This window comes from Blennius ocellaris, assembly GCF_963422515.1.
Source record: "Blennius ocellaris genome assembly, chromosome: 21".
Classification (NCBI taxonomy): Eukaryota; Metazoa; Chordata; class Actinopteri; order Blenniiformes; family Blenniidae; genus Blennius; species Blennius ocellaris.
The window spans coordinates 18,769,043-18,793,640 of NC_137670.1; the positions used below are offsets into that span (position 1 = coordinate 18,769,043).

The 24,598-nt window shown below is 45.5% G+C and overlaps 2 protein-coding genes across 3 annotated transcripts; one reads left to right on the forward strand and one right to left on the reverse strand.

Moving 5' to 3' along the window:
- Nucleotides 1-11,694, reverse strand: bhlha15 (basic helix-loop-helix family, member a15). 2 transcript variants are annotated; one of them, XM_080516715.1, is made up of 6 exons: nt 11,590-11,694; nt 9,873-10,086; nt 9,468-9,738; nt 9,258-9,345; nt 8,233-8,428; nt 1-2,120 (listed from the first exon to the last, which is right to left on the reverse strand). In XM_080516715.1, the coding sequence occupies exon 6, from the start codon at nt 2,072-2,074 to the stop codon at nt 1,472-1,474; it is 603 nt and encodes a 200-aa protein (XP_080372841.1). In that variant the 5' UTR covers nt 2,075-2,120; nt 8,233-8,428; nt 9,258-9,345; nt 9,468-9,738; nt 9,873-10,086; nt 11,590-11,694; the 3' UTR covers nt 1-1,471. The 2 variants fall into 2 exon arrangements, with proteins under 2 accessions (XP_080372841.1, XP_080372840.1); XM_080516714.1 differs by lacking the exons at nt 1-2,120; nt 11,590-11,694 and having other exon boundaries at nt 8,239-8,428; nt 9,468-9,891.
- An 11,480-nt stretch (nt 11,695-23,174) lies between these two features.
- LOC308145609 (parvalbumin, thymic-like) lies at nt 23,175-24,446 on the forward strand (the record flags this gene model as incomplete). The annotated part of the gene is made up of 4 exons (XM_080517076.1): nt 23,175-23,235; nt 23,358-23,490; nt 23,601-23,710; nt 24,418-24,446. 4 exons carry the CDS (start codon nt 23,175-23,177, stop codon nt 24,444-24,446), a joined length of 333 nt encoding a protein of 110 aa, XP_080373202.1.
- Nucleotides 24,447-24,598: the final 152 nt, after the last annotated feature.

Genomic DNA, 24,598 nt, shown 5'->3' on the forward strand with positions numbered 1-24,598 from the left:
AAGCCGAAGCAACCAATCAGAATTCAACGCCCGCCCCAAATATCTGTGATTGGTGGACAACCGTGTCTGTCACATTTGGGCTTTGGACATTTTGAGCGAGCGCACAGCAGGACTTGAGCGGAGGTGGAGAGATTTGAGCGAGCGAGAGAGAGAGAGAGGTTGAGCGAGAGAGAGAGAGAGAGAGAGGTTGAGAGCGCAGAGGAAGAATTTGAGCGCAGAAATGATTTTTGAGCGCACAATCTCAAGTTTGTCTTTGCACAATTTAAATATTTCCTCAAAATGCTACTAGTGTGCTTGCACAATTAATTTTTTTGCGCTCAAATTTTCCCATCGCTCGCTCAGAATTTTGGCACAAATAGAACCCCGTACAGGACGCCCATCTTCACCTGGTAGTTTTATAGTGGAATGTCTGCTTACTCGCCGTCGTTGACCATGGCCTTGTTCTCTGCACCGCCTCGTGACGAAGCAACCAACAGCACCCACTAGTGGCCCTACTTGAAAACTGCATCGTTTTTGAAAAGTCGCTGCTGTGAATGCCAAACTTTTCGGAAACGGACATGCAAAAACGCGAAAAATGCGTTTTCACTTGAAACGGTGTGTAAACGGGGCGTACATTGGTTTTTTCTTTTACATTTAGAGAAAAATGGATTTTTACCTTACAAAGGTTTTCCCTGAATAATGTGCAAATTTTAGGATTTGATTGAAGATTCAAAATAGTTTTGCGTGGGGGGATATGTTGTACCAAACAACCCTGTATTTGAACCCTCAAGTCAGTAGGAAGTGGATTTGAACAGAATCATTAGAAAACTCGATAAAATAAAAGACAGAACACAGTTTTAACAATGAATGAGTTCCCTCATTATTTTTGACTGAAAATGTCATCTTTATTCTCCAAATCTAAAAAGTCTGAAAGTTTCCTTCCTGGTGACTGAATATGCGGAGGCCTGTGAATATCAAGTGTACATAGTGTCTGTGATTGGCGAGCGCCGCTCTGAAGCGTTAACGTGGTGGAGTCCGTCTGTTCGTGACCGTAAACACAAAAGTCTGTTAATAAATAAAAGTCCTCAGAGGATTCTTCTTCTCATTGTGTTTTCTGACTGAGCTCTCCTGCCTCCACACACAAACGCAAATAAGCGGCGTGAAGCGTGGTCTTCGCCTCTCGGGGGCATGCGGGAGAAGAGTAAACGCTGGATCGTCACGTGAGCAAACACCAAGTCTCGCCTCGGCGTTTCAGCATTCAGACCGGCTGCTTCACTCCTCTGTCGTCGTCCCCGGCGGCGACGGTTACGACCAGAGGCGAGTTTCTCAACAGAAGAAGACGAGATCAACACGATAACACAAAGGGGAACAAAGTCTGCTCTCTGGCAGGCGGCGAGTCTTTCCCTCCATCTCGCCTTCGCCTCGTCGTCCGTTCGGCGGTCGTCCGGTCGTCAGTCTTGGGTTCTCGCTCGGCGTGGTCCCAGTGTCGCCGTCAGCTGTGCTGGGCGAAGCCCCGCATGTGGTTGAGGTACTGGGTCAGACCCTCCTCGCCGTCCTCCTCCAGGTGCTGCTGGTAGCACTGGAGCAGCTTGGCGGCGCTGGCCTCCGGCGGGACGCCGCCGCCGCCGGCGGGCAGGCAGGCCCCCGACATGTCCAGGATGATGGTGGTCAGAGCCTTGATGTAGTTCTTGGCCAGCGTCAGCGTCTCGATCTTGGACAGCTTCTTGTCCGTGTTGACGTGCGGGATGGCCTCCCGCAGCGCCTGGAAGGCGTTGTTGAGCTTGTGCATGCGCTGGCGCTCCCGCTCGTTGCTCTCCAGCCGCCGGACGCTGCGCTCCTTGGTGCCGGAGCCGTGCTGCTGTCCCCGCCGCCGCCGCTGCCGGCCTCCTCCCCCCACCGCCGCCGCCGCCGCTCCCCGCCGCTTCCCGGCGCCGCTCCTCAGGGAGCCCCGCCAGGAGCCGCCGATCCGGACCGAGGCCTCCGAACCCTCCTGCTCGCTGGAGCCCGGCTCCGCCTCCGTGTCTGGCTCGGGTTCCGGCTCCGGGTCGGACCAGGTCCTCCTGGACGGTCTCACGGCCTTTCCTTTGGACTTCATGGCGGCGACTCTCTCGTCACCCGTGGCTCCCGGGGCTTCTCTGGTCCTGCCAGACGGGAGAGGAAACAGGGACATGTCAACATCCGAGCCAACGGTTCCATCCAGTCCAAACAGGTTCTGCATCCTGGTGCATGTAATCAGCCTGGAGCAGGTCTGAGGGCCAATCTGCCCCGATAACAACCATCTCAAGGTGACAACACAGAATGAGCCACCGGCTCACAGCAACTTCCAATGGTTCAACTTTACCTTTATGTTCACAGAGATTTCAATCAGGAATTTTTAAGAAAGAAAAAAAAAAAAGTTGTTAAGCATTCAGAATGAGGACAGTCCATCTCCTCAGCAGAACGAGACGAAGACGTGGAGGAAACACGAGCCTTAATTCTTACCGTCGAAAACTTCACTTTCCCGTTTTCTTCCCGCTCAGAGAAGAAGAAGAAGCTCCGGCGTGCGGGAGCTCATGACGGTCACTCAGCCGCGGGTCGACACCGAGCAGCGGCTCTCTCTCTCTCTCTCTCTCTCTCTCTCTCTCTCTCTCTCTCTCTCTCTCTCTCTCTCTCTCTCTCTCTCTCTCTCTCTCTCTCTCTGTCGCTCTCTCTCTCTCCCTCCACACACACACACACACACACACAGTCAGAGGAGTGTGACATGTGTGAGCGCTACCTGGAGCTGACTGATGTACACGTCGCGCTGCTCAGCCAATCAGAGCGCGAGGCTGGAGAGGCTGCAGCCTCCTGCAGCAGCGCGAGGCGACGCTGCGCGTGAGTCTTTGAAAGGTTCGTTTTGGACGCGCGAACTCGGGAAAACAAGTTTTAAGATGTTCTAGGGGTAAACACAATCCTTATATTTGCATTCCTCTTTAAAGGTGTGTAACATAAACAACTGGGTGAGAAAATGTCAATTTAGTTGTCAGTAAATTATGTCTGTAACCAGTTTAATCACCTCGATCCAATTCAGGATGTTTTGGGAAATGCTTATATTTATCTTTAGAACATTATATACATCATTTGGTCATGTGTAAAACAATAAAGATATGTAAAAAACAAAAGAACCCAGAAAGAAAATCCTATTGCCATCCAATCACTGAATTCAGGTGTTCCAATCACTTCCATGGCCACAGGTGTATAGATTCAAACACTTTGGCATGCAGACTATTCCTACAAACATTAGTGAAAGAAGGTGTCTCTCAGGAGCTCAGTGAATTCCAGTACAGGATAGGTGATAGGACAGGGTTCCACCTGTGTAATAATACATGTCCTCGCTCCTAAATGTTCCAATCAACTGTTAGTGGTACAATAACAAAGTGGAAGTGACTGGGAACAACAGCAACTCAGCCACATAAAAATAATTCTAACATTTAAAGACATCCTCAAGTTCTCAAATATTGTCACTTGCCCTATGACGGGTTAACTGTTTAAGTTAGTGTACACGTTATTTTTCTTCTTCTCACTTTTGTTGCCTTTAGCTGATCCTTTCTCTTTGTGAAGACGCTGCACATAACCTTTCATTTTCTGCTACTGCTTCTTGTTCAATTTGGTCTAGTTTTATTTCCTCACTGCCTGCTGGAGAGTTTTGCTCAGCGAGAAGCTGCTGAATAAAGAAAATAACAGTGGAATTGAGAGGAATTTCCATAGGGCAACCACGATGATGTAGATCAAGGAAATCAGAAATGTACAGTAAAGGCTTTATGCTGTGGTGTGTGAGAGAAAAACACAGAGGGGGGGCTACAATAAAATTAACAGTGTTAAAAATGTAACAGCATTTTAAAGATTTCAACTGAAGTTGGGGAAATTACTGCTTCTTTTAGTAAGTCAGACCTGGTTTGAATCACCGTATTAAGGTCATTATAATACCTATTTAATTGTGGAACATTACCCCTTTTCACAAGCGTGACCAGAAGACAACTATTTTTTGGGTCAAAAAAGCCATGAAATAGGTGGAGAATTTCCTTATGTCATTTTTAAAATCCACATTAGGCACGTAGCTCAGAATCAAACCGCCCTGAACAGTTTGCCGTCCCCTTCAGCTGAGGCAGTGGCCGGGAGCCATAAAGCCAGTCAGGCTGGACAGTTAACATAATTTCCATTGGGGCTTATCGCCTCCCACCACGTCATTTGAATACAGTCCCCCGGGCTACACCTGGCTGCATGGAAACAGGTCTAAACCACCATGCAATATTTACTTCTTACCAGAAAATAAACTGTCTGTAAACATGCTGCTCGGCAGCATCTCTTTGTGTAATGAAACAGTAATCGCACCCCTTCCTCACACAGACCTGCCATCAGCAGTAATCCCACTTCATCCGTTTGACCTGGCGTTAACTTAGGGTTACTGCCTTCTCCAGCTGTGGTAGATAGTCAACTCATTAGATTACACGATAACTTGTTTCATAAAAGGAAGTGGTGACTGGAAATAGAGCCACTGTGTCCTACATGAGGTCTGTTCTGCAGTATTTAAAAGCAAGAACAACAAATTCATTCATTTTCCAGTATACTTGCACTTAACTATCTAAGTTTTTTTTAAAAGGGCATTTTTAATATAGATTTTGAGTATGTGCAGTCGAAGTTACTAGACGAAAGACATTGCACCATTTCAGCTTCAGTTCTTCTTCCTGTTTTCACTTTTTCAGTGTTTATTTAATGATAATCGTCCTCGGCTGCACAGCGGTGCCTCACAGCACCAAGATCCAAGGTTTCAGTTTGAGCTCGGGGGACCTTTCATTGCTGCACACCTCTGAGCTCTCCTGAGACTACACCTTTCAAAATATAAAGCAAGAACAAGTCAAACTTTACCTTTATTATCTCCTTTAGTTTTTGTTTTGTTTTTTAATTCTGCCATGTATTATTCTTCATATATTTGTTTCTATCCTTTTAATGTACATTTAAATTGAATTTTTCACATAAAAGTTGAAAAAATTGTGGAATGAAGCCAACTGAGCAAAGGAGGTATTGCAGTTTTCAACTTCCACAGTCCAAAAACATGGATTTGTGAATTGGTGACTCTTAAAGACGTGACGGAGGTTATTTCCAGGTTATATACTTCCTGGTTTGTACTGGTTTAGTCTGGACATTCAGGCAGTTTTGGCTCAAATAGCCTCAAGATAAACGACGTGATATAAAAGATGTACTGTGAAGAAGTTTAAAAAATAGCACATTGTAGAAAAAGAGCACTTTGTTTAAGTTTTAAGTCAACATTTATCTCAAGACATGATGTTTAGAATCATTTTACTTTGTGACGCCATTGAAACACGGTTTACATGACAATGTTTTAGTTTAGTTTTTGTTTCAGAAACAAGTTTCACATTCTGAGAACCTCGTCCGTTTACATAGCGACAGCAGAAACACTGAAAACGCTGTAGTTTTCATGTTCAGCCACTAGTGGCGGCTGTTTTTGTGGCACATGCACTCAGAGAGCAACACGCTAAACATTAAGAATGAGGGAACGCAGACATTCTATTGGGCAGACGACCCAGTTGGATTGTTATTACAGCGACTGTCAAAATAAAACTACCAAAGGTGAGCATGCGCAGTAGCAGTGTTTTTCCTCCATCGACATAGAGACTGAGTCCGAGCGTTTCCAGAAAATTGTGGGTTTTTTTCTTCCTTGTTTACAAAAAGACACAATTGGAGTGTTGTTAAAAAGTTCCTCCTCGGCAGCCGTTCTCAAAAACTTTGGTCTTCAGAGACTCGGAGCCCCGTCGTCATTTAAACGGATCCGGAAATTTTTTTTATTATTGCTACTGCGATCGATTCCAATCTGCAAAACCAAACATCCACTGTTCAGTTCATCAGTCAAGGAATTGAACATGCATTATATTTGAGCGGTGCTCAGCCCGAAGACTTGATACTGTTTCCTCAGAGAAAGGAGGTTGTGGGTTCAAATCCGGGGTAGTTGGGTATTCTCCTCCAGTCTGCTGCTTTGCCCTGTGATGGCTGGGCGGTGCTTTGCTGTGGTGACTCCACAGGATGAAGTGCTGTAGAGGATGGATGGACACACGTTCCACAGAGTTCTATTTATTTGTGGAATATTGATTGTAGAGGTGAGATCATTTTTAGTTGAGTGACCTTTGAAGATATTGCATATTTTGAATATGTTCACATTATGAGGCGTCTTTGAGTGAAACTTTAAAGTTTAAAATTAGGTGAGCTTTTTTTTTTTTTTTTTAACAATGATAGCCAGATCTAGAATCTACAATCTAGGATCTCACCAGAGGTTTGTGCTTATGTAAAGCTTCATTATTTGTTGTAATGTATTTCTTTCATTTCCTTTAAAGGTTTTATGTATTTCTTTCATTAATATATTTCTTTGTAAAGCTTTTCTGTATTTCTTAAATTTTTTTGTAAAGCACTGTGGATTGCCTTGTGTTTGAATGGTGCTCTATAACTAAATTTGCCTTGCCTTGCCTTACAATAATAAAGCAAATCCTTTCCTTTTGAGCTGAAGGCAGTAATAATAAACAAATGTTTATAATGTGGTTTTTAAATGGTTCATTACACATAACATACATTCCAATAAAAACGAGCTTAACAGCAGAACCACGTTAACAATCCAACCTTTACCCAGAAGGATTTTAATGAATAAAGTCAAAACAACAATAAGTTGTCATTTCAGAAACACCGTTTTATGAGAGGCTTATTTACAAAATAAATTAGAAAGTGGACATCGATGCAGAAATGTGAGAATCGTTCCTAACAGGACTGTACCTTAACACATATATTGTATCTGACATGCTTGATCCACATTTTAATTTACAGTGAAATTTACTTCAGACTGTCGGGAGGTTTTTTTTTTTAAGTTTCTCTATAGAGCATTGATCTTATCTTGGTTAGTCTACTGCTATTTTGGTATTCTGTTATCACTATGACCAATTGTACCTAATGTCGTTACATTACTATTCCCAGTATTTTTGTTTGCATTCTCCCTTTTTCTTGCCTGTTTCTTGGAAACAATATACATTTTAAATGTGGGAAAACAAACAAAACAAGAATCCCACATGAAGTGGAATGTGGCCGCAGCACATCAGCTCCGAAATGTAATCGTGTGCAGGTGTGGCGCTCCCAGCAAACACCTCCAGGTCCAGGCTGGGCTGTCCTTGACCGTGTGTGTGTGTGTGTGTGTGTGTGTGTGTGTGTGTGTGTGTGTGTGTGTGTGTGTGTGTGTGTGTGTGTGTGTGTGTGTGTGTGTGTGTGTGTGTGTGTGTGTGTGTGTGTGTGTGTGTGTGTGTGTGTGTGTGATTTACTCTTCCACATTGTGGGGGTGCAGTACCTCGCCGCCGACACTTCAGGGTGTTTCATAAAGGTCAACATGTCGTCTTGTGAAGTGAAGGAAACAACAACGGAGTGAGTGTGAACACATGAAGGAGCTCTCCTGTCCCTCCTCAGGTACAGTCTATCTAATCAACCAAACCTCGTGTGGAAACATTATCTTTTGCTTTGAGTTTGCTCAGCCCCCCCCCCCCCCCCCCCTCCCCCCCCCCACCCCCAGAGGCTCACACTGTTTATTTTGTCACAGCTGCAGATACATTCTGAGCTGGAGACACTGTGGTAATGAGGCAGGCAAAAGGCCTCTGAAGCCCGTGGACCAAACCAGCGTGTGTCTCTGAGGAGGTGTTCAATAAAAGGCGACGCTCATTCTGCCGGCAGCGCTTCTCTTTCAGCTTTTCCCAGTCGAGGTCCAAGGACACGCAGCCTGGCGTGGAAGACGGCGTCCAGAGTCTCGCCGCTGGAAAGACGCCAGCGGTGGCGTTGTGCAACCGGAGTCATGTCATCCCGGCAACCCGGCTCCGGTGCTCGATCGCACTATCACACAGTGATGTCACGAACGGCAGGCGCTTCGAGCCCATCGAGAGAAGCGAGGGGGGTGGGGGGTGGGGGCCATTAAAATCCCTGAGTCATCATAAACAGGCCACGAGCCGGGGAGATGAGTTAGTGGTGATAGAGGGCGAGATCTGAGCGATTAGTGGGTTTTTCCATTAGAGACCAAGGCCGGCTTGTCTGTGAGGAAAACAAGTGTGGATGTCACATTAGGCCATGGCGACGGAGGAGGCGGCCTTTTGGCTGAACGCAGGGGTCGAGACGAGGAAGCTGCCGTGTCATAAACCCATTTGGCAAAAAACAAAACGCAACTAGAGCGCAGTGTGTGTGTCCTTCTGTGTCACTCACCGTTTTCTCTTTTCTTTTTCTTTTTGTTAATGTCAGAGCTCAAGGTCTGCCTCGGTGACATAGGTGAGGAACAGGCAGCGTTGGGATGGAGGGCAGCGCTCCGGCGGCAGGTGCAGGCTGCGGCGCCCAGCGGGTCTGGCGCACTGCAGATGGCGGCTCTTCTCCAAGGCTGAGAAGTCGTCCTCCCACTCCAGGCCTGCAGGCAAAAACCCACACACCATCAACCGGCGGCGGCCTCTGGCGTCTCGAGACCGGCGGGACGACAGCCTTCCTGTCTGCTAATATTTGGAGTGTCGAATGTGGAGGTTTTCTTTAAACACTGGGATGAAGACTGTCACTGTTTACCTACTTAGTTCATTGTGTAGATTCACTGGAACAAGTTAAACCTGCACCCGTAAGGATGGAAACTGAAAATATCATGTTTATACAGTCTATCTGTGTCGGTGCAGAGTTTGCCTGTTCTCCATGTGTGTGTGTATATATATATATATATATATATATATGTTCATTTAGCTATGATATACAGTATATACAGTATATACTCCTACTACTACTACTACTAAGAATAATAATAATATGTTAGACCAAGGTTGTAGAAATTGCCAGTGAAAGTTCTCGGGAGTTTTGCATGACGCTCAAATGAGATTTGCATGATATTCGAACTGTTACCAGATTTCTGGGGCATTTGCAATTGTCCTTCACAAACGTTATGCAACAGTAATACATGAGAGTTTAGACATGTTACATAGAGCTGTATACATAGAGGCGCTCTCTACACTTGTGCTCATACATGAAGTGCAGAAGCTGGATGATAATTTTCTCAATTTTTCAAACCACAGACCGAAAAAAGGACATTTGAGGGAAAAGTTCAAGGACTATTATGAGATTATGCTGCAAAAAATATAGAGACATTCAAGAGAAACATTTGTAACTCAAGGATGTCATGTAAGATCACAGAGGCAGAATATTAGCATTGTCTCTCAGTGTTTAATTTTTTAATATAAAGGATTCAAAGCCTTTCTCACCATTGTCCTTCACTGTGAAACCTTGCAGGTTGCAGGAATAGTTGCTTGTCAGAGTCGCTTCAGGCTGCAGCTCCAGAGTCGGCCTTTCCTAAGAGATAATACACAATATAGGGTTTTATGTGTTGTTCTTATTGTCTTAAGAACTAAAAAACCATACCTAATACCACATGTTTCATAAAGATTGGCAGAAGAACAGAAGGGGATCAGTACCCGGTCAAACAGGTAGACCATGACGTCGTCATCAAAGGACACGCTCTTCCTCAGTTTCCCGCCTGATCGTCGGGGACGACCGTGGTCCTGCGAGGACTTGAGCAGGCCTCTGTGGCTGTGTCCGTTCAGATGGTCCGGGACTCCTGGGTCACTGTGGTGGTCCTCGGGGCTGGGGCTCGGACCGGGAGTCCACTGGGCCGCCGTGTCTTTCAGCTCCACTGACATGCCTCCTCTGAAGGGACGGTCCAGATGCAGTCCGGAGGAAATGTCCCTGAAGAGCAGTGCCGGGGTCTGATCATCACAGTAGACAATGAAGCTTTCACACGGGTCTTGTGCAGTTCTGTCCTGGTGTGCAGCCGTGTTCCATCTCACTGGGATCAAACTGGAGGCGTCTGGCAGACTCACAGTGAATTCCATCCAGCGGATGAAAGGGTCTGGAGGAACACATGCTGACGGTTGGAAAAGCTCCTTTGGAAGACGGCAAGGTGAAGCCAGACGTGGTCTGTGGTTCGTCTTCCTCAGCGACTCAATGGCATCGCTTCCTCCTCGGTCGAGAGCACGAATCCCTGCCGCTGGACGTCTGTCGGCCTGAGTCATCCACCAATCCAGCTCTTCCCCCCTGTGCCGACAATCCACAGTGACTGACTTTCAACATTATACGTTTAATTCATCTGTACTGATCTTTGTTCTCATTGATGGCCACAAAATTCCCTGACTTTGCTGAACCTGGAATAACAGTCTGTGCGACAGGGGATAGTGACCATTTTCTTTATTCACATTTATTCATAGAATATATCCACATTGATCTTATTCTGGCCTTTTATTTCAGCCCCCACATACAACTGCAAACGCTTGTAATTTGACACCTGCCTCATCATCCACACTGCTATATCTGAAGCAGGCGACCAGATTGAGTATATAATGACCAGATGTCACCATCTGGTACAAAGCTTGAGGGGAGTCCACATCATTTTAATCCATAAACAGGTCTAAGTTTTAATAAGCACAGACTAAATCTCAATTCTTAAATGGAGTGTTAATCTTGTGGCATTTGATTATTATTACTTTTTAAGTACATGGTGATGTAGGAAATAGCTCAGACACATCAGTTCAACAGCAGCTATACACACAGGTGACATTTTTATTGTATAGAGATATACTTGCAAATCACACTGATAGATGAGATTGATTGATATCTATTTATAGACGGAGTGATAGTGTTCATTTAGTATTTGACAGTGAACATTTGTTGTTTGTGTTGAAACAATAATGTACATCTTGAGGATAAAAGGAAAAGGTGAAACAGAGGACACTGAAGGCCTTATGTTCTATTCATTTTGTTCTCAAGATTAAAACTATTGAATCATCAGTCAATAGTATTGACTGTATTGTTTACTGCACATCGGGGCTGAGAGTGCTTCTTGTTCAGCTCCGGCAAAAGCTGCAGTCGGGTCACGATGACCAGAAGTGATGTTCAGGCTCTGAATGCAGCTGCACGTCAGCGTCTTGCTTCTCCTGTCACAGTTCCACAGTCTGGCTGCGTCTCGGGTGACGGTCCGACAGCAGGAAGCACTAAAACTGATTCGTCAGCCTCTTTTCTGTTGAACGAGATGGTGCTCACAAACACGCGGCCGTTATTTGTCCACTCAACTCCCGGAGCCTGAATAAATATCGGCGCCCGTCCATCCGCGGAGACAAAGACGCAATCGGAAACTTTCACCGCTCCGCGGTAACCAAGCAACCGCTGGATGGGTGACTCAGGGAAGGAAGAGAGGAGCTGACTCACAGCAGCTGTGACGTAAAGGATGTGGGACACACACACACACACACACACACACACACACACACACACACACACACACACACACACACACACACACACACACACACACACACACACACACACACATGCAGTAGGCCGTGAAGCCTGTAATCTGCCCTGTTTGGGGTAAATTAACACCTCACTGTGTAACAGGTGGATGGGCTCAGCAGTGAGTCACATTATAAGACTCTTCCAAACAGTCAGCCCACAAACAATCACCCAAGAGTCCCACCGGTTGGTGAAACACACAAAAGCATGAGAGCAGACAATACGTCCCAGTGAGGAATTAGTCAGATTTACCTTTTCTTTACTTCTGTGTCACTGCCTCTCCTCTGGGGAAGCCAGTTCAAGCCGCCCACTGAAATCACCAGTGCAGCTCCACCCGTAAAGCACTCTGACTCTGGCAAAACAAAGAGGGGAACATGCTCATCAGGGCATTAAAAGCCTTGCTGCATGATGACGCTGCAGAATGCAGCGCGCTGTAACCTCGGGAGCATCAGCAGCACAACGCTGCAGCGCCTCCCGTTTCTTACCTTGCATCCTGTGAGCCCCGATCACCTCCGATGGAAAGATTTTCTACACAGAGAGGATGGAGAGAGAGAGAGAGAGAGAGAGAGAGAGAGAGAGAAAGGAAGTGGATGAGAGGTCAGACGGGTCAGGAAGGATGTAAAGAAGGGAGGATGGTGAAGGAGGTGATGGAGAGAGGATGTGAGGACGGAGAGAGAGGGCGAACAGCTCATGTATAGCGAGCTGTCCCCGGAGGCTGCAGCTCAGTCCAAGACAGAGATCAATAACTTTATCCACTGTAAATGCAACACAGCCGCCTCACTGCCGGAGAGTCACAGTGGATGTCACTGTGGTATGAGCTACAACGTGCAATGCATCCATGCAGTAATTCAAGAATTAACTCCAAAGATATCAAAGCGTCTTTATATATAATGATTCAAACATTAAAAAAACGGACTCGAGTTCACAATTAAGCATCAATCAATAAAGGCAGAGTGGCAGCAGCTCCCTCAGTGAGAATAACCTGGTGTGAGTGTGTTAATGAAGGCCGTTCTGTGGAGTTTGCATGTTTCCCCTGTGCCTCGGTCGTACACCAGCCAGGTCATCATTTAATTTCAATCTGTCTGTGGTGCTCGGGAACACTGATGGCTTATGTGTATTGTAGTATTTGGTGAAACACAGTAAAGATAATAATAATTAGATACATATGCTCCTTCAGAAAAATATAAATGATCTTTTCTAATTTGAGAAAACTGCATCGAATTACATTAAGTAAGTAGTAAACATGTGCAGCATGTAGTGAGTAGTCTTTATGTGTCCCATTACATAACTTAGACAGTCCCTATCTCCATGAGAACATGTAGAAATGGTTCATATTGGGCATTGGTCCTTTTCATCATATTTGTCAGTCTTAACATTATTAAATTAAAAGAAACTTTATTAAAATCTTAAACCATGTATCATTGTTCCCATGTATATGTCCTTGTAGTATCTGTGCCAGTATATTTGACCCCATAGTGGGGACTATTTTATACTAAAGTTGTCCATCTCAGTGTTAGACCATAATGGGAGGGGACTGTTAGCGCACTCTGGCGGTCAAAAGTGGAAAAACAACCCCAAAACTCTCAAATAATGAAAAGTTAGTGAAATGTGGAAATAATCAAGAGTTAATCCACACTTCTTCAAAACGGTGTGCACAACACATTTGATTACATGGTGTTGGATGATTTTTTTGTCCAAACATATTTATAGAAACTATATGATTGCTATAAACACCTCTGCAGCTGATAACGGCCCCACTGTTCATGTTTATGTGCATTTATTCCCCAAGTGAATTTCTTTTGTAGTCCTATCCCCGCCGGTTTGGTCCTCCCCCTGGCAACAAAATCACTGATGCTGGAGTTCTGCTTCACACACCCAAACAGCACCAGGATGTTGTTCCCGGGAGGCGGCAAGGTCACCATTCAGTCCATCTCTGCTTTTCAAGAAGAAGAAAAAGAAAACCCACCAAGCTGTGACAAGAGACATAGAGGTGGACAGATGGTGCTTCCAATCATAAAATCCTGCCTTCACAAGGTCTCCTACCCCCCCCCCCCCCCCTTCATCCTTATGCAGTCGTGTTCGTGTCACACGCCCACCTGAACCCGTGGACCCATATCAGGTCATTCTGCCTGTAGGACAGTGTTTCAGTACAGTTTTCACTGGACAGTACATGTGAGGATGTGATACCGTCACGGAGCCCCGGCACAAAATCTGAGCTTGTTCTGGTCCATTTCATGTTCTATTTTCACATTGGGGCAGTGATGGATGTGTCCTGCTGGGAGTTTCTCATAATCCGATGTGTCAACGACTTTCCCATCCGAGTGTCAGATGAACGAGTTCCACGTCTTTACTTTCAGGGGCCTTCGGGGGAACAAGTGTGTTTCATAATCTGCTGCCATTGAATGAAAACAGCATAAAACAATCAGCCTGCTTTGCTCAGCCTGATGAGCTGACGAACATTTCTCCATCCTGGCCCCATGAGGAGAAGCGGAGGAAAGACTGTTCTCACAAGGCTGACAAACCAACACAAGAGCCAAGGAAGCCGTCGCAGACTGAAGCAGCTTGAAAGTCATAATAGGTTGGTGTGAGTCCACCCCGGCTCTGCGCTCCGATTGAGTTGTAACGTGCACAGGGCACGCCAAAAGAACTGTGCAACTATCCTTTTACACTGTGGGCGCAGAATCCTCGTATCCAGTCGGCAGACGACAAGTGACACCAAACAATCCGTGAGAGGGGGGTAATTGGAGATCATTGGGCTTATTCTGAGCATGCCGGAGACGCCGCGCTCAAGGCCGCGAGGAGGAACATATGGAGCGAAGGCCTCCACGCTCGCTGTCTGCCCGCCTGCAGGATGAGGCACAGCCAAAAGCACCGGCGGTGATACGGGACAGTACAACATCCAGGCAGGACCCTCGCAGTCTTTATTTGGACACGGCGGGGTCTCGGTGGCCCGGGCGGGAGCGAAACGTGACACTGAAATAACCACATAAAGAGACGTAAATGTGTCACCTTGTTGGTTTAACAGTCATAAAGCAGCACATGGCTTCTTCCTGAACACATTTCTCTTTTTGCTCTTGCTTTAATCCACAGCTCCGTCTCCTCAGGTTTGCTGTCGGTCGTCACTGAATGTGGCTCTCGTCCCTTCAAGAAGGGATTTTGCTCTGGAGCTGGAGATAATGGGGCCCGTGAGGTGTTTGCTGACAGAGTGCCTTTAATATGATGACATAAATGTGTAATCCACCCCACATCTCGGGCTGAGTATTTCTGAGCCCCTGTTGACAGCAGTACACCTGCTCTTCCCCATTCCAGCGCCGGGACACCGCCTGTCCGGACGCCACCGCCGTATTGGGAGAAGTGTGAGACAGACAGATCTAGGATCTGTGTGTGTGGGATCAATTTGTAGCCCTATCTGTGCTATATGAAGGTGAATTATCATCTTATGACTCCATCAGTCACCATAAAGAATCCATCTCCTGACGGAGGAAGAAATCACCGTGCTGTTAACAGAACGTGTGCAGAGGCAGCAACATGTTAGAGGGAACAGAAGAAAAGATGCTGAGGCAGAAAGTACAACTAAAGATGTAAAAATAGACTGATAAATTCAATACACTACACCCTCTTCAGTCACATTCCTCCATCATCTCTCCTTTAATGACTTTTTAAGTGTGATTTTGTATTTTTACATTGTTCTGTTTTCTCCTGGGGGATCAACTTTGAGCATATCACTGTAAATCTGTCTTTTTTTTTAACAAAAGTCTATCAATTGGTTTTCCTTGCAGTGTTAACCATCATAACTAAAGTGCAATTACATTGTAATGACTGAGTGACTATTCATAAGCTGACAACCTTTCTTGTGATTACCACAATGCCATTGTAGTAGAATCTTTGAACCAGTCGCTGTAGGTCTTATATATTTGTGCAGCCGGCCAGATGGATGACATCTGTACAGCCGTCCCAATGATGAAGGCTCCTCATCCCTGCTGCTCACACAACAATGCTCTGAGATGAGGAAGTGGAAAGTGCCTGAACCTGCTTCAAAAATTCAAAAATTAAAATGAAAAACTGAACCGTTTGCCCAAAACTGTACCATGCGTCAGGAAGCAGAACAATAAGCATTCAAATTATGTAGGGATACCTGTGTGGAACATGTGGAACCTATGGAACATGTGGACCATGTGCAACAAGCTACGCGCTGGCTTGGGTTCTTTAGGAATTTTAAAGTGAAAGGAACATTTTTATATCTGTTTTGAAATAGGATAAAACACAATACAGCGTATGCAAACGTATTAATAAATAAACAAACAAACAAACAAATAAATAAATAAACAAATGGATAGATAGATAGATAGATAGATAGATAAATAAAATTGTTTCTTTAAAAGTATTTTCTGCAGCAGCTGCCCTTACCGTTTTCTACCACTCGGTGGCAGCAGAGCGCAGCTCTGTATTGATCTGCTCTTATTCAGGTGTGAGGAGTTCACACCGACACACACCAACTGACCGACTTCTGCACCAGTCTGTCAAATCTGTGAAGGCCAAGTTCTGGTTCTGTCTGTGTGTGTGTGTGTGTGTGTGTGTGTGTGTATGTGTGTGTGTGTGTGTGTGTGTGTTATCTTCATCTTTTTGCTGAAATATCACTTCATCCTGCTTAACTGCTCCTTGAGCTGTGGTTTGATTACATGTCAGGGTGATGGAAGTGTTCACACACACACACACACACACACACACACACACACACACACACACACACACACACACACACACACACACACACACACACACACACACACACACACACACACACACACACACACACACACACAGGAGAGGAGGAATTTGGCCACGGTGAAGAAGTGTTGAAAAGCACGACCATGACCTCTGACCTCTGACCCATACTGACCCTGTGAGGGAAACACCCTGACTGAGGCTGTGGGGCTCCTCCACTGGTCCCAAGTGTTAATGGGGAAGCTGAGTTTGAGCTCTCATTGACAGAGCTCTCATTTACGCACACACCCAGGCCCGCCCCTCCCTACACGCAGAACACGCGCTGTGCGTAGGGCCCCGCGATCCATGGGGGGCCCCATTTTGCGCAAGTGAATTGAATTTCCCTCGGGATCAATAAAGTATCATCATTCTCTGCAAATGCGCAAAGGATGCGCTGCATTTTGCCGAGAGGCGCGTAGAACACCGCCACAGAGAGAGAGAGAGAGAGAGAGAGAGAGAGAGAGAGAGAGAGAGAGAGAGAGAGAGAGAGAGAGAGAGAGAGAGAGAGAGAGAGAGAGAGAGAGAGAGAGAGAGAGAGAGATGGCTTCCAAACATCAATAGGATTCAGGAGTTAGCAAAAGAAAGAAAAAGTCCAAACAAGGAGAGGCTGGTGCTTCACTTGAAGGTGGGATGTTGTTGAAATAAAAAATAAAAAACTTTGTGGCATAAACTGTTTATGCCACAAAGTTTTTTCAGACATGTGCATCTGTAAAGTTCTTGTTCCACTGTTGATCGAGGCTGTTCATTTGATTTGTTAGTAATTGTAATTTATTATTATTATTATTACTTTCATTATTTTTATTTTTATTTTTATTTCTATTTTTATTTTTATTTTTATTATTGTTATTATTATTATTATTATTATTATTATTATTATTATTATTATTATTATTATTATTATTATTATTATTATTATTATGTTATTGGAAGGGGGGCCCCAAAATAAAATCCCGCTTAGGGCCCCCACTTGGCCAGGGGCGGCCCTGCACACACACACACACACACACACACACACACACACACACACACACACACACACACACACACACACACACACACACACACACACACACACACACACACACACACACACACACACACACACACAGACAGATAAACGCAGATCTGTTTCAGCAGCTAATCTTAAATGTGATGAGGTTTCCAGAGTCCTGTGGCATTGCAATATACATAAATATCTTTATTTGGGAATCCGGCCCTGCCCGGGGGAATAAGACTCCGTGCTTTCACGTCAAAACCCTCACTTTCTTCTGGAGATGAGAGAGAAAAAAACCAATTTGTCCCGGTCGGAATATTCCTGTCAGTCGGCCACCGTCTACAATCTGTGAAGCCCTGGAGGGGTGTCCCCGCCTCCTCCCTGCCAAACCTCTTCACACCGTTCCGACTCCGTACAGAGCCCAGTATTCACCAGGCCACGATCCAGTTGCATAGCAGCGACGGGATTAGCTGCTTAGTTACGGCCCAAACACACGAGGAATATAATAGTCGCATCCCAAGTCATTTAGCAGAATTTAATCTCTGCACTTAATCTACTACCGGGGGTTAAAGAGGATGGACTTTGGCCCAATAGGCTCCAGAAAACTGCTGCTTTCCAGCAATAGCTCTACTGACCAGGCCTCCACACCTTCAATCAGGCAGAGCTCCATTTAGCTACACACAAATATCTTCACATTTCATGTTCATGCTGAATTGTCCTAGTTCTGACACCTGGATCATCTTCTTGATTTGAGTTGTTCATTTGCAAGGTGAAGATGATGACATTCCTGCTACAGCAGCAACGGACTTAATCATGCTTTATTCCCAACAATCTTTGTCTCTCAACATCATTGAACATGAAACAAAATGATGAATGTGATGGTTCAAGGTCATCCCTTCAGCCTAGAGCTACACTCGGTAGAGCGCAGACCTTCGCCAACGCCATGTTTGTTTGTGGAACCGAGTTAGCACGGCTAGCATGACAGCCATTAGCTCATAGCGATGCTAACTAGCTAGGTCAGTTCGCTACATCACTGTGTGAAACTGTACAGGGAGCGTCTCCATGGCAACACACACTGATCTCCTTTAATCTGCTCCATGAGGTGCCTCTCATCTGCTTTGTATGGGGCTTTTTTTTTTGTTGCTGCAGTTTTTGGGGATTTATTGTGAAACAACTAGCTGCTAACATCCCCAAATGTAATATTGGTCCCTGGATGATGACACGTCGTCTCTGAAGATTTGATTCAGTGCAGGTCAATAGATTTTGCTAAAAGTTGGGAAATTACAAAACCAATAAACAAGTGAATACATGCAGAAGAGCACACAACCTTTTCGCCTAAAGGCAACATTAAGGCATCGTTGGCTTTACACACACATCATCAATGTTTTCTGTGTTAGCTGGGGGATCATAAACAACAGTACCTTTGTTGAAAGGGAGGAAATATTGTTGGAGACAAAAATAAATGCCTGCATTTCGAGTCAAAAGTGAACCAGCTGCATCCGCAGCCACACAAACTCGCTGAAGTGTCCCTGCTGTATAAGAAGTATTACTCAAATCTAAGCTGTTTTGTGTTCCTGGCTTTTTATTAAATAACTTCTTTCATCAAAACATGAAAAAGTATTGGTCGACAGTTTTGTGGATCTTGCATCTTTTACTTTCTTTTTTTGTTGCAGCCTGATAAAATGTGATGACAATGCAAAATGCTATGACTTTTGATGTCATTGATATGTAAAGTCATTCAGCAATACAAACATGCAACACCTGACCAGCTGGAGTCAGGACAGACCTGAGAGGAGGACAAGAAAACCCAGGTCTCAACTTTCTCTCTTCTTTATTCAATCCATTTAAAATGTCCAGCAAGCAAATAACTGTTATGTTACTCATTTGATTTGTCCTAATCACACTTACAGTTATGTTCAGAAAATGGGTTTTTAGTGATGAAAACTATTGCTTTATACAAAATAAGTGTACATGGGTTCATTGTCCCTCCATTTGTTTGCATGTGTGTAATAATATGCAAGCTGATATTGCTGCCATCTCATTGTTTTCATTGTTTATTCGTGTACTAGAAAGGCATGTGTACAAGTATACAAGGTGCAGCGTTGGGGTCAAGACACAGCAGGGACATTCACACGTCGAATGCCACAAACCAACTCGCACTAAAGCCTGAAAGGCCGCTTGCCAAAACAGACGAGCGAGGCCAAACTGTGAGTGGGCGGAGTCTGGAGTGTGAGTGAGTGAGAGAGAGAGAGAGAGAGAGAGAGAGAGAGAGAGAAAGAGAGAGAGAGAGCGTCACCATGGCTGAATTTGAGAGTGTCACTGGCATGCCCACACCACAGCTGGTCAGATAGAAATAGGCGAGAAAGTAACCGAGCCCAGGAAAAGCAGGAGCAGCCACTTCATTCCTCCATCTCTCTCTCTCTCTCTCTCTCTCTCTCTCTCTCTCTCTCTCTCTCTCTCTCTCTCTCTCTCTCTCTCTCTCTCTCTCTCTCTCTCTCTCCCTCTCTCTGAGAGGCCAAACATTGCAGCCATTAGCAAGGGACTTAAAGATTTAGTTCAGCATGCAGCAGCACATCAAGTCTAACCTGATGACATTATCATTCATTCAAACTGAATCAGCCTCCAAGATAAAGTCCCGTTGGACATTAGTCCCACCGATGGTAATCTTTTATCTGTTTTTATGTTTGCGCACAAAGGCTTGAGTACCAGTATGTGGGTCGATGCAAATGCTAAAAACACAAATGTGCTTTTGTTTGAGACCCCCCCCCCCCCCCCTTTTCCATCATCCTGAGTTATCATGCAGGATTGACGTTTAGTTTTTTCTCATCATTTCATTTGAATATCAAGAGTGTTGTAATTAGCACTCTATAGAAGGAATTAAACCACAATCGACGTCATTGGACCAGCGACATTACCGACAGCATGCAGGTAAATCAGGCATTGATTGATTGATTGATTGCAAGATTTAATAAAAACAAACCTGCTGTACCTCAACAAGCATGTAAAACAAACAACAAACAACATTAGTATGCGTCATGCAGCAGCCTCTGCTATTTTAATACATGAGCCGTAACCCACCGTCTGCCACGTACTTACCTTGGTCTACTTCTTCAGCAGTTTGCAGTCCAAACAGTGTTTTATCCATAAAGATGCAGCAACACAACCACCTCACAACATGTCTGCTTCACCTCCTGCTAACTCATGAGACTGCAGGTGCAGCAGACGTGGTTCTTTCAGTCTGCGGACAAGATCAACGCCGTTCATGTTGTTCTGTCAAGAAAACAACCCACCCCCCAAAAAACGTTCCCAATTCACTTCCCATCCATCTGTCTTTGTGTCTGTCTCTTCCTCCCGGCCCCATCCCCCTCTTCCTCCTCTCATCCACCTCTCCATCACAGAGGAAGTCTGGCCTTCCTGAAAACAAGCCTGCGGAGCGTTGAAAGAGGTTCGTGAGGCAGAGGATGTTTTTGTCATTCTGCAGGCCTCGCCGCCGTCCATCCTGAGGAAGCCGGGGTCACGTCACTCCCATCAGGCTCCATTAGGCTCCATCAGGCTCCATCAGGCTCCAACAGGCTTCATTAGACTCCATCAGGCTCCATCAGGCTCCATCAGGCTCCATCAGGCTCTAACAGATTCCATCAGGCTCCATCAGGCTCCATCAGGCTCCATCAGGCTCTAACAGGCTCCATCAGACTCCATCAGGCTCCATCAGGCTCCATCAGACTCCATCAGGCTCCATCAGGCTCCATCAGGCTCCATCAGGCTCTAACAGATTCCATCAGGCTCCATCAGGCTCCATCAGGCTCCAACAGACTCCATCAGGCTCTAACAGACTCCATCAAGCTCCATCAGGCTCCAACAGGCTCCAACAGACTCCATCAGGCTCCATCAGGCTCTAACAGACTCCATCAGGCTCCATCAGGCTCCATCAGGCTCCATCAGGCTCCAACAGACTCCATCAGGCTCTAACAGACTCCATCAGGCTCCATCAGGCTCCAACAGGCTCCAACAGACTCCATCAGGTTCCATCAGGCTCCATCAGGCTCCATCAGGCTCCATCAGGCTCCATCAGGCTCCATCAGGCTCCAACAGACTCCATCAGGCTTTAACAGACTCCACCAGACTCCACCAGACTCCATCAGGCTCTATCAGGCTCCATCAGGCTCCAACAGACTCCATCAGGCTCTAACAGACTCCATCAGGCTCCATCAGGCTCCAACAGGCTCCAACAGACTCCATCAGGTTCCATCAGGCTCCATCAGGCTCCATCAGGCTCCATCAGGCTCCAACAGAGTCCATCAGGCTTTAACAGACTCCATCAGACTCCACCAGACTCCATCAGGCTCTATCAGGCTCCATCAGACTCCACCAGACTCCACCAGACTCCACCAGACTCCATCAGGCTCCATCAGGCTCCACCAGGGCTGCTATGATGCAGTCACTACACCGCTCCAGCCTCTTGCACACTCGGGCATCATAAAATAAGGTGTGAACACGAACATTGTTTTCTCAAGCTTCAACCAACAATCTCCACCTGCACTGGATGTATTTTAAGGTCCTTGATGGGGGTCAAAGGTCGTGTGGAGCTGACAAACTCCATTTCCTCTGTGTCATCACTGCAACGTGCCAAACCACCTGCAACGCCAAGAGAATTTACCGACACAGGGTTTTTCCAAAGGCTCCTACCGACTGATTTATTGTTCTCATAAAAAAGTAAAAAAAAATCCATTGTGGAAGTTCTCAATGTATTATAGTGAGATAATCTCGATAAAAAGCAAATCAATTCTCAGGTCCAGTTTTACTTGGCATTTCTGAGCTTGCCTTCCAGATGCAAACATCTGGTGACGGTAATGAATCGGAGGAATCCCAGAAATCCCACCTTCACTAGAAAGTACTGGTATGAATGCAGATGTGTTTCTACTTCAAAACCAAAGTAAAGATGTTTTTTGATGATGGCTTCAAGCCTGGAGCTGTTTGTAGCACGTTGTTCAAGCTGCTTCTCTTCAATATTCATGGTGCATTCATGCAGAAACCAATAAAGCCTTTTGTTACGCATGTCAAATTTCCAAGCTTGGAACATTCACATGACAAAAATAAACAGTGAACAAGCATCTCCATCTTTGGCTGCAGACAAAACACACATACAAATACACTGCTGTTATCCATAGCTGACTTTTGTTCTCTTGAGCTGCGATAGAAGATCATGAGGAAATGCTGTTTCTCTCGTGGACCATATATTGAGTGATGTTGTAGTCGCTTCCCTCCCTTCCTGTTCAGTTCCTCGTCAGACAATGAATGGATGTGTTTATCCCCACTGGGAAGTGAAGACAGTCGCTCATCGCTGCAGTGTTGGAAACATCGTTTCCAGGAGGACATCCTGCTCGTGCAGCTCACCACAGCGTGGCTGCGTGAGCGTCGTCTGGTTCGGGATGAGACGGAGCGTGTGGGACGAGGTGACGGTGAGTGGAGACGGAGCATGGCCTGAAAATGACCGAGGCCATAATAACAGGATGTTTACAGCCCGGGGAAACACTGCCAGGGACCATTTCACCAGCAAGCCGTGGCTGGAAGCTGGAGCAGAGAGGAAACACAGGACCGAACCTCACCGGCTGCTGGCTTTATGAGCAGACACACACTGATTCAATTGCTTTTTTTTGGGGGGGGGGGGGGGCAGCTGTGGCTTAGTGGGTAGAGCAGGTCATCTCTCACTGGGAATGTTTCCAGGTTCGATCACCCCGAATCCCTCTCTCTCTTTACACTAAACCTTCGTCTTGTGATTGAGCCATGATTGAGGCAACAATGTTATGAGCTGCTAAAGCTGTGGAGAAGGGCTCTATAGGTGACACACACACACACACACACACACACACACACACACACACACACACACACACACACACACACACACACACACACACACACACACACACACACACACACACACACACGTCTGGAGTGGTCAGCTGCAGGCGACAGCAGACAGAAGGACACTGGTGGTTTCTGACACAGTGTTTTGTTTGCATGCGGCTCTCAGCGGTCACCTCCTGCACACGGCTGCAGCGTCCACCACACCACCACCATGGCCATCACTGACTTCTTGGCTGCTTCAGACATCACTTCTGCTATTAATGCCTGCAAAGGTGAGATAAAAACAAACAAACAGCCAAAACCAACAAAAACAGCTCCTCTGTGTCTGTATTTCGCTGCAGGTGCATGAGATCTCTGTGCTCTGATCAAGAATCCTCTCTTGTTTTATTTGCAGCGAAGGATTCTTTCAGACCCAAGATGTTTTTCAAAATAGTGGGTTTGTCCAAGAAAACACCGACGGAGATTGAGAGGGTCTTCAAGATTCTGGACCAGGACAAAAGCGGCTACATAGAACAGGATGAGTTACAGTTGAGTTTCAGGCAGCCCAAGGAGCAAGACCCTCCTCGTGCAATTATTAATTATCATTGTTGACTCTTTGTTTGTTTGCTTGCTTGTGTTTTTTTTGGTTCTCCCTCAGACTGTTCCTGCAGAACTTCTCCAAAGGAGCGCGGCCTCTGACTGCAGCCGAGACCAGAGCGTTCCTCCTGGAGGGAGACTCGGACGGCGACGGGAAGATCGGCTGGGAAGGTACAGGGACAGTCTGCTACACCATCACCAGCATTAGTGCAGCGCCACCGCGCAACCAGTCCACTGCAATCAGATCCTCAATGGGGGACCAAGAAAGAATTATTTATGTGTGGAAAAACGTTATGTTTTCATTAACGGGAGGCTCTCCTGTGATCTGATGGTTACTTCTATTGGTCCAAAGAGCAAACATGACATCGTATAAGCAGAAGAGTTTAACTTTTCCTACAGTTCCCCTGTGAGGACAATCTGAAAGTGACACAAACAAAAATGAAATTCTGAATGAAATGAAAGAAAGCAGCACCAGAAATATTACATCACGAAAGGAAATGCAGCATTTCATTATTTTGACATTCTGGAAGTGTGGAGAATTTTTTTAAATTAATTAAGGTTTTAGTAAACAAACAAACAAACAAACAAACAAACAAACAAACAAATAAACGAACAAATAAACAATAAATAAATAAATAAATAAATAAATAAATAAATAAATAAATAAATAAATAAATAAATAATGTTCCCATTGAAAATAAGATATTTTATTTGTATTCTGGTGAGTCGTTTTCACAAAATCCATTTGAACATAAGCTTAAGTGCAACTTTTCACTCATTACAAATGTCTTGAGGAGCATTACAAACGTGAAAATGCTGGCTGACATGAGAAAATGAATATAGATGTGTAAAATCATGTTGTTTCTTTCGGTTTTCAGAGTTTTCTGCACTTGTCAAGTCTGCATAAGTCCCCCCCCCCCCCGCCCTCCACCCTCCACGGGCCATAAATGACTTGCTGTATGGCGATAATCTCAGGGTGGACTTATTTTTATAATGTTCTCCAATAAATAACTTGGACTCATCAAGGGATCTGATGTGTTTGAACTTGCTTTATGTTTT

Bases quoted from the DNA above. Each gene is read 5' to 3' on its own strand.
- bhlha15 (XM_080516714.1), bottom strand. From the start codon at position 9,884: ATGGAATTCACTGTGAGTCTGCCAGACGCCTCCAGTTTGATCCCAGTG. The intron at 9,346-9,467 runs GTACTGATCCCC...ATTATCTCTTAG, and splicing joins TGGTCTACCTGTTTGACCGG to GAAAGGCCGACTCTGGAGCT. The intron at 8,429-9,257 runs GTGAGAAAGGCT...TTTTGCCTGCAG, and splicing joins TTTCACAGTGAAGGACAATG to GCCTGGAGTGGGAGGACGAC.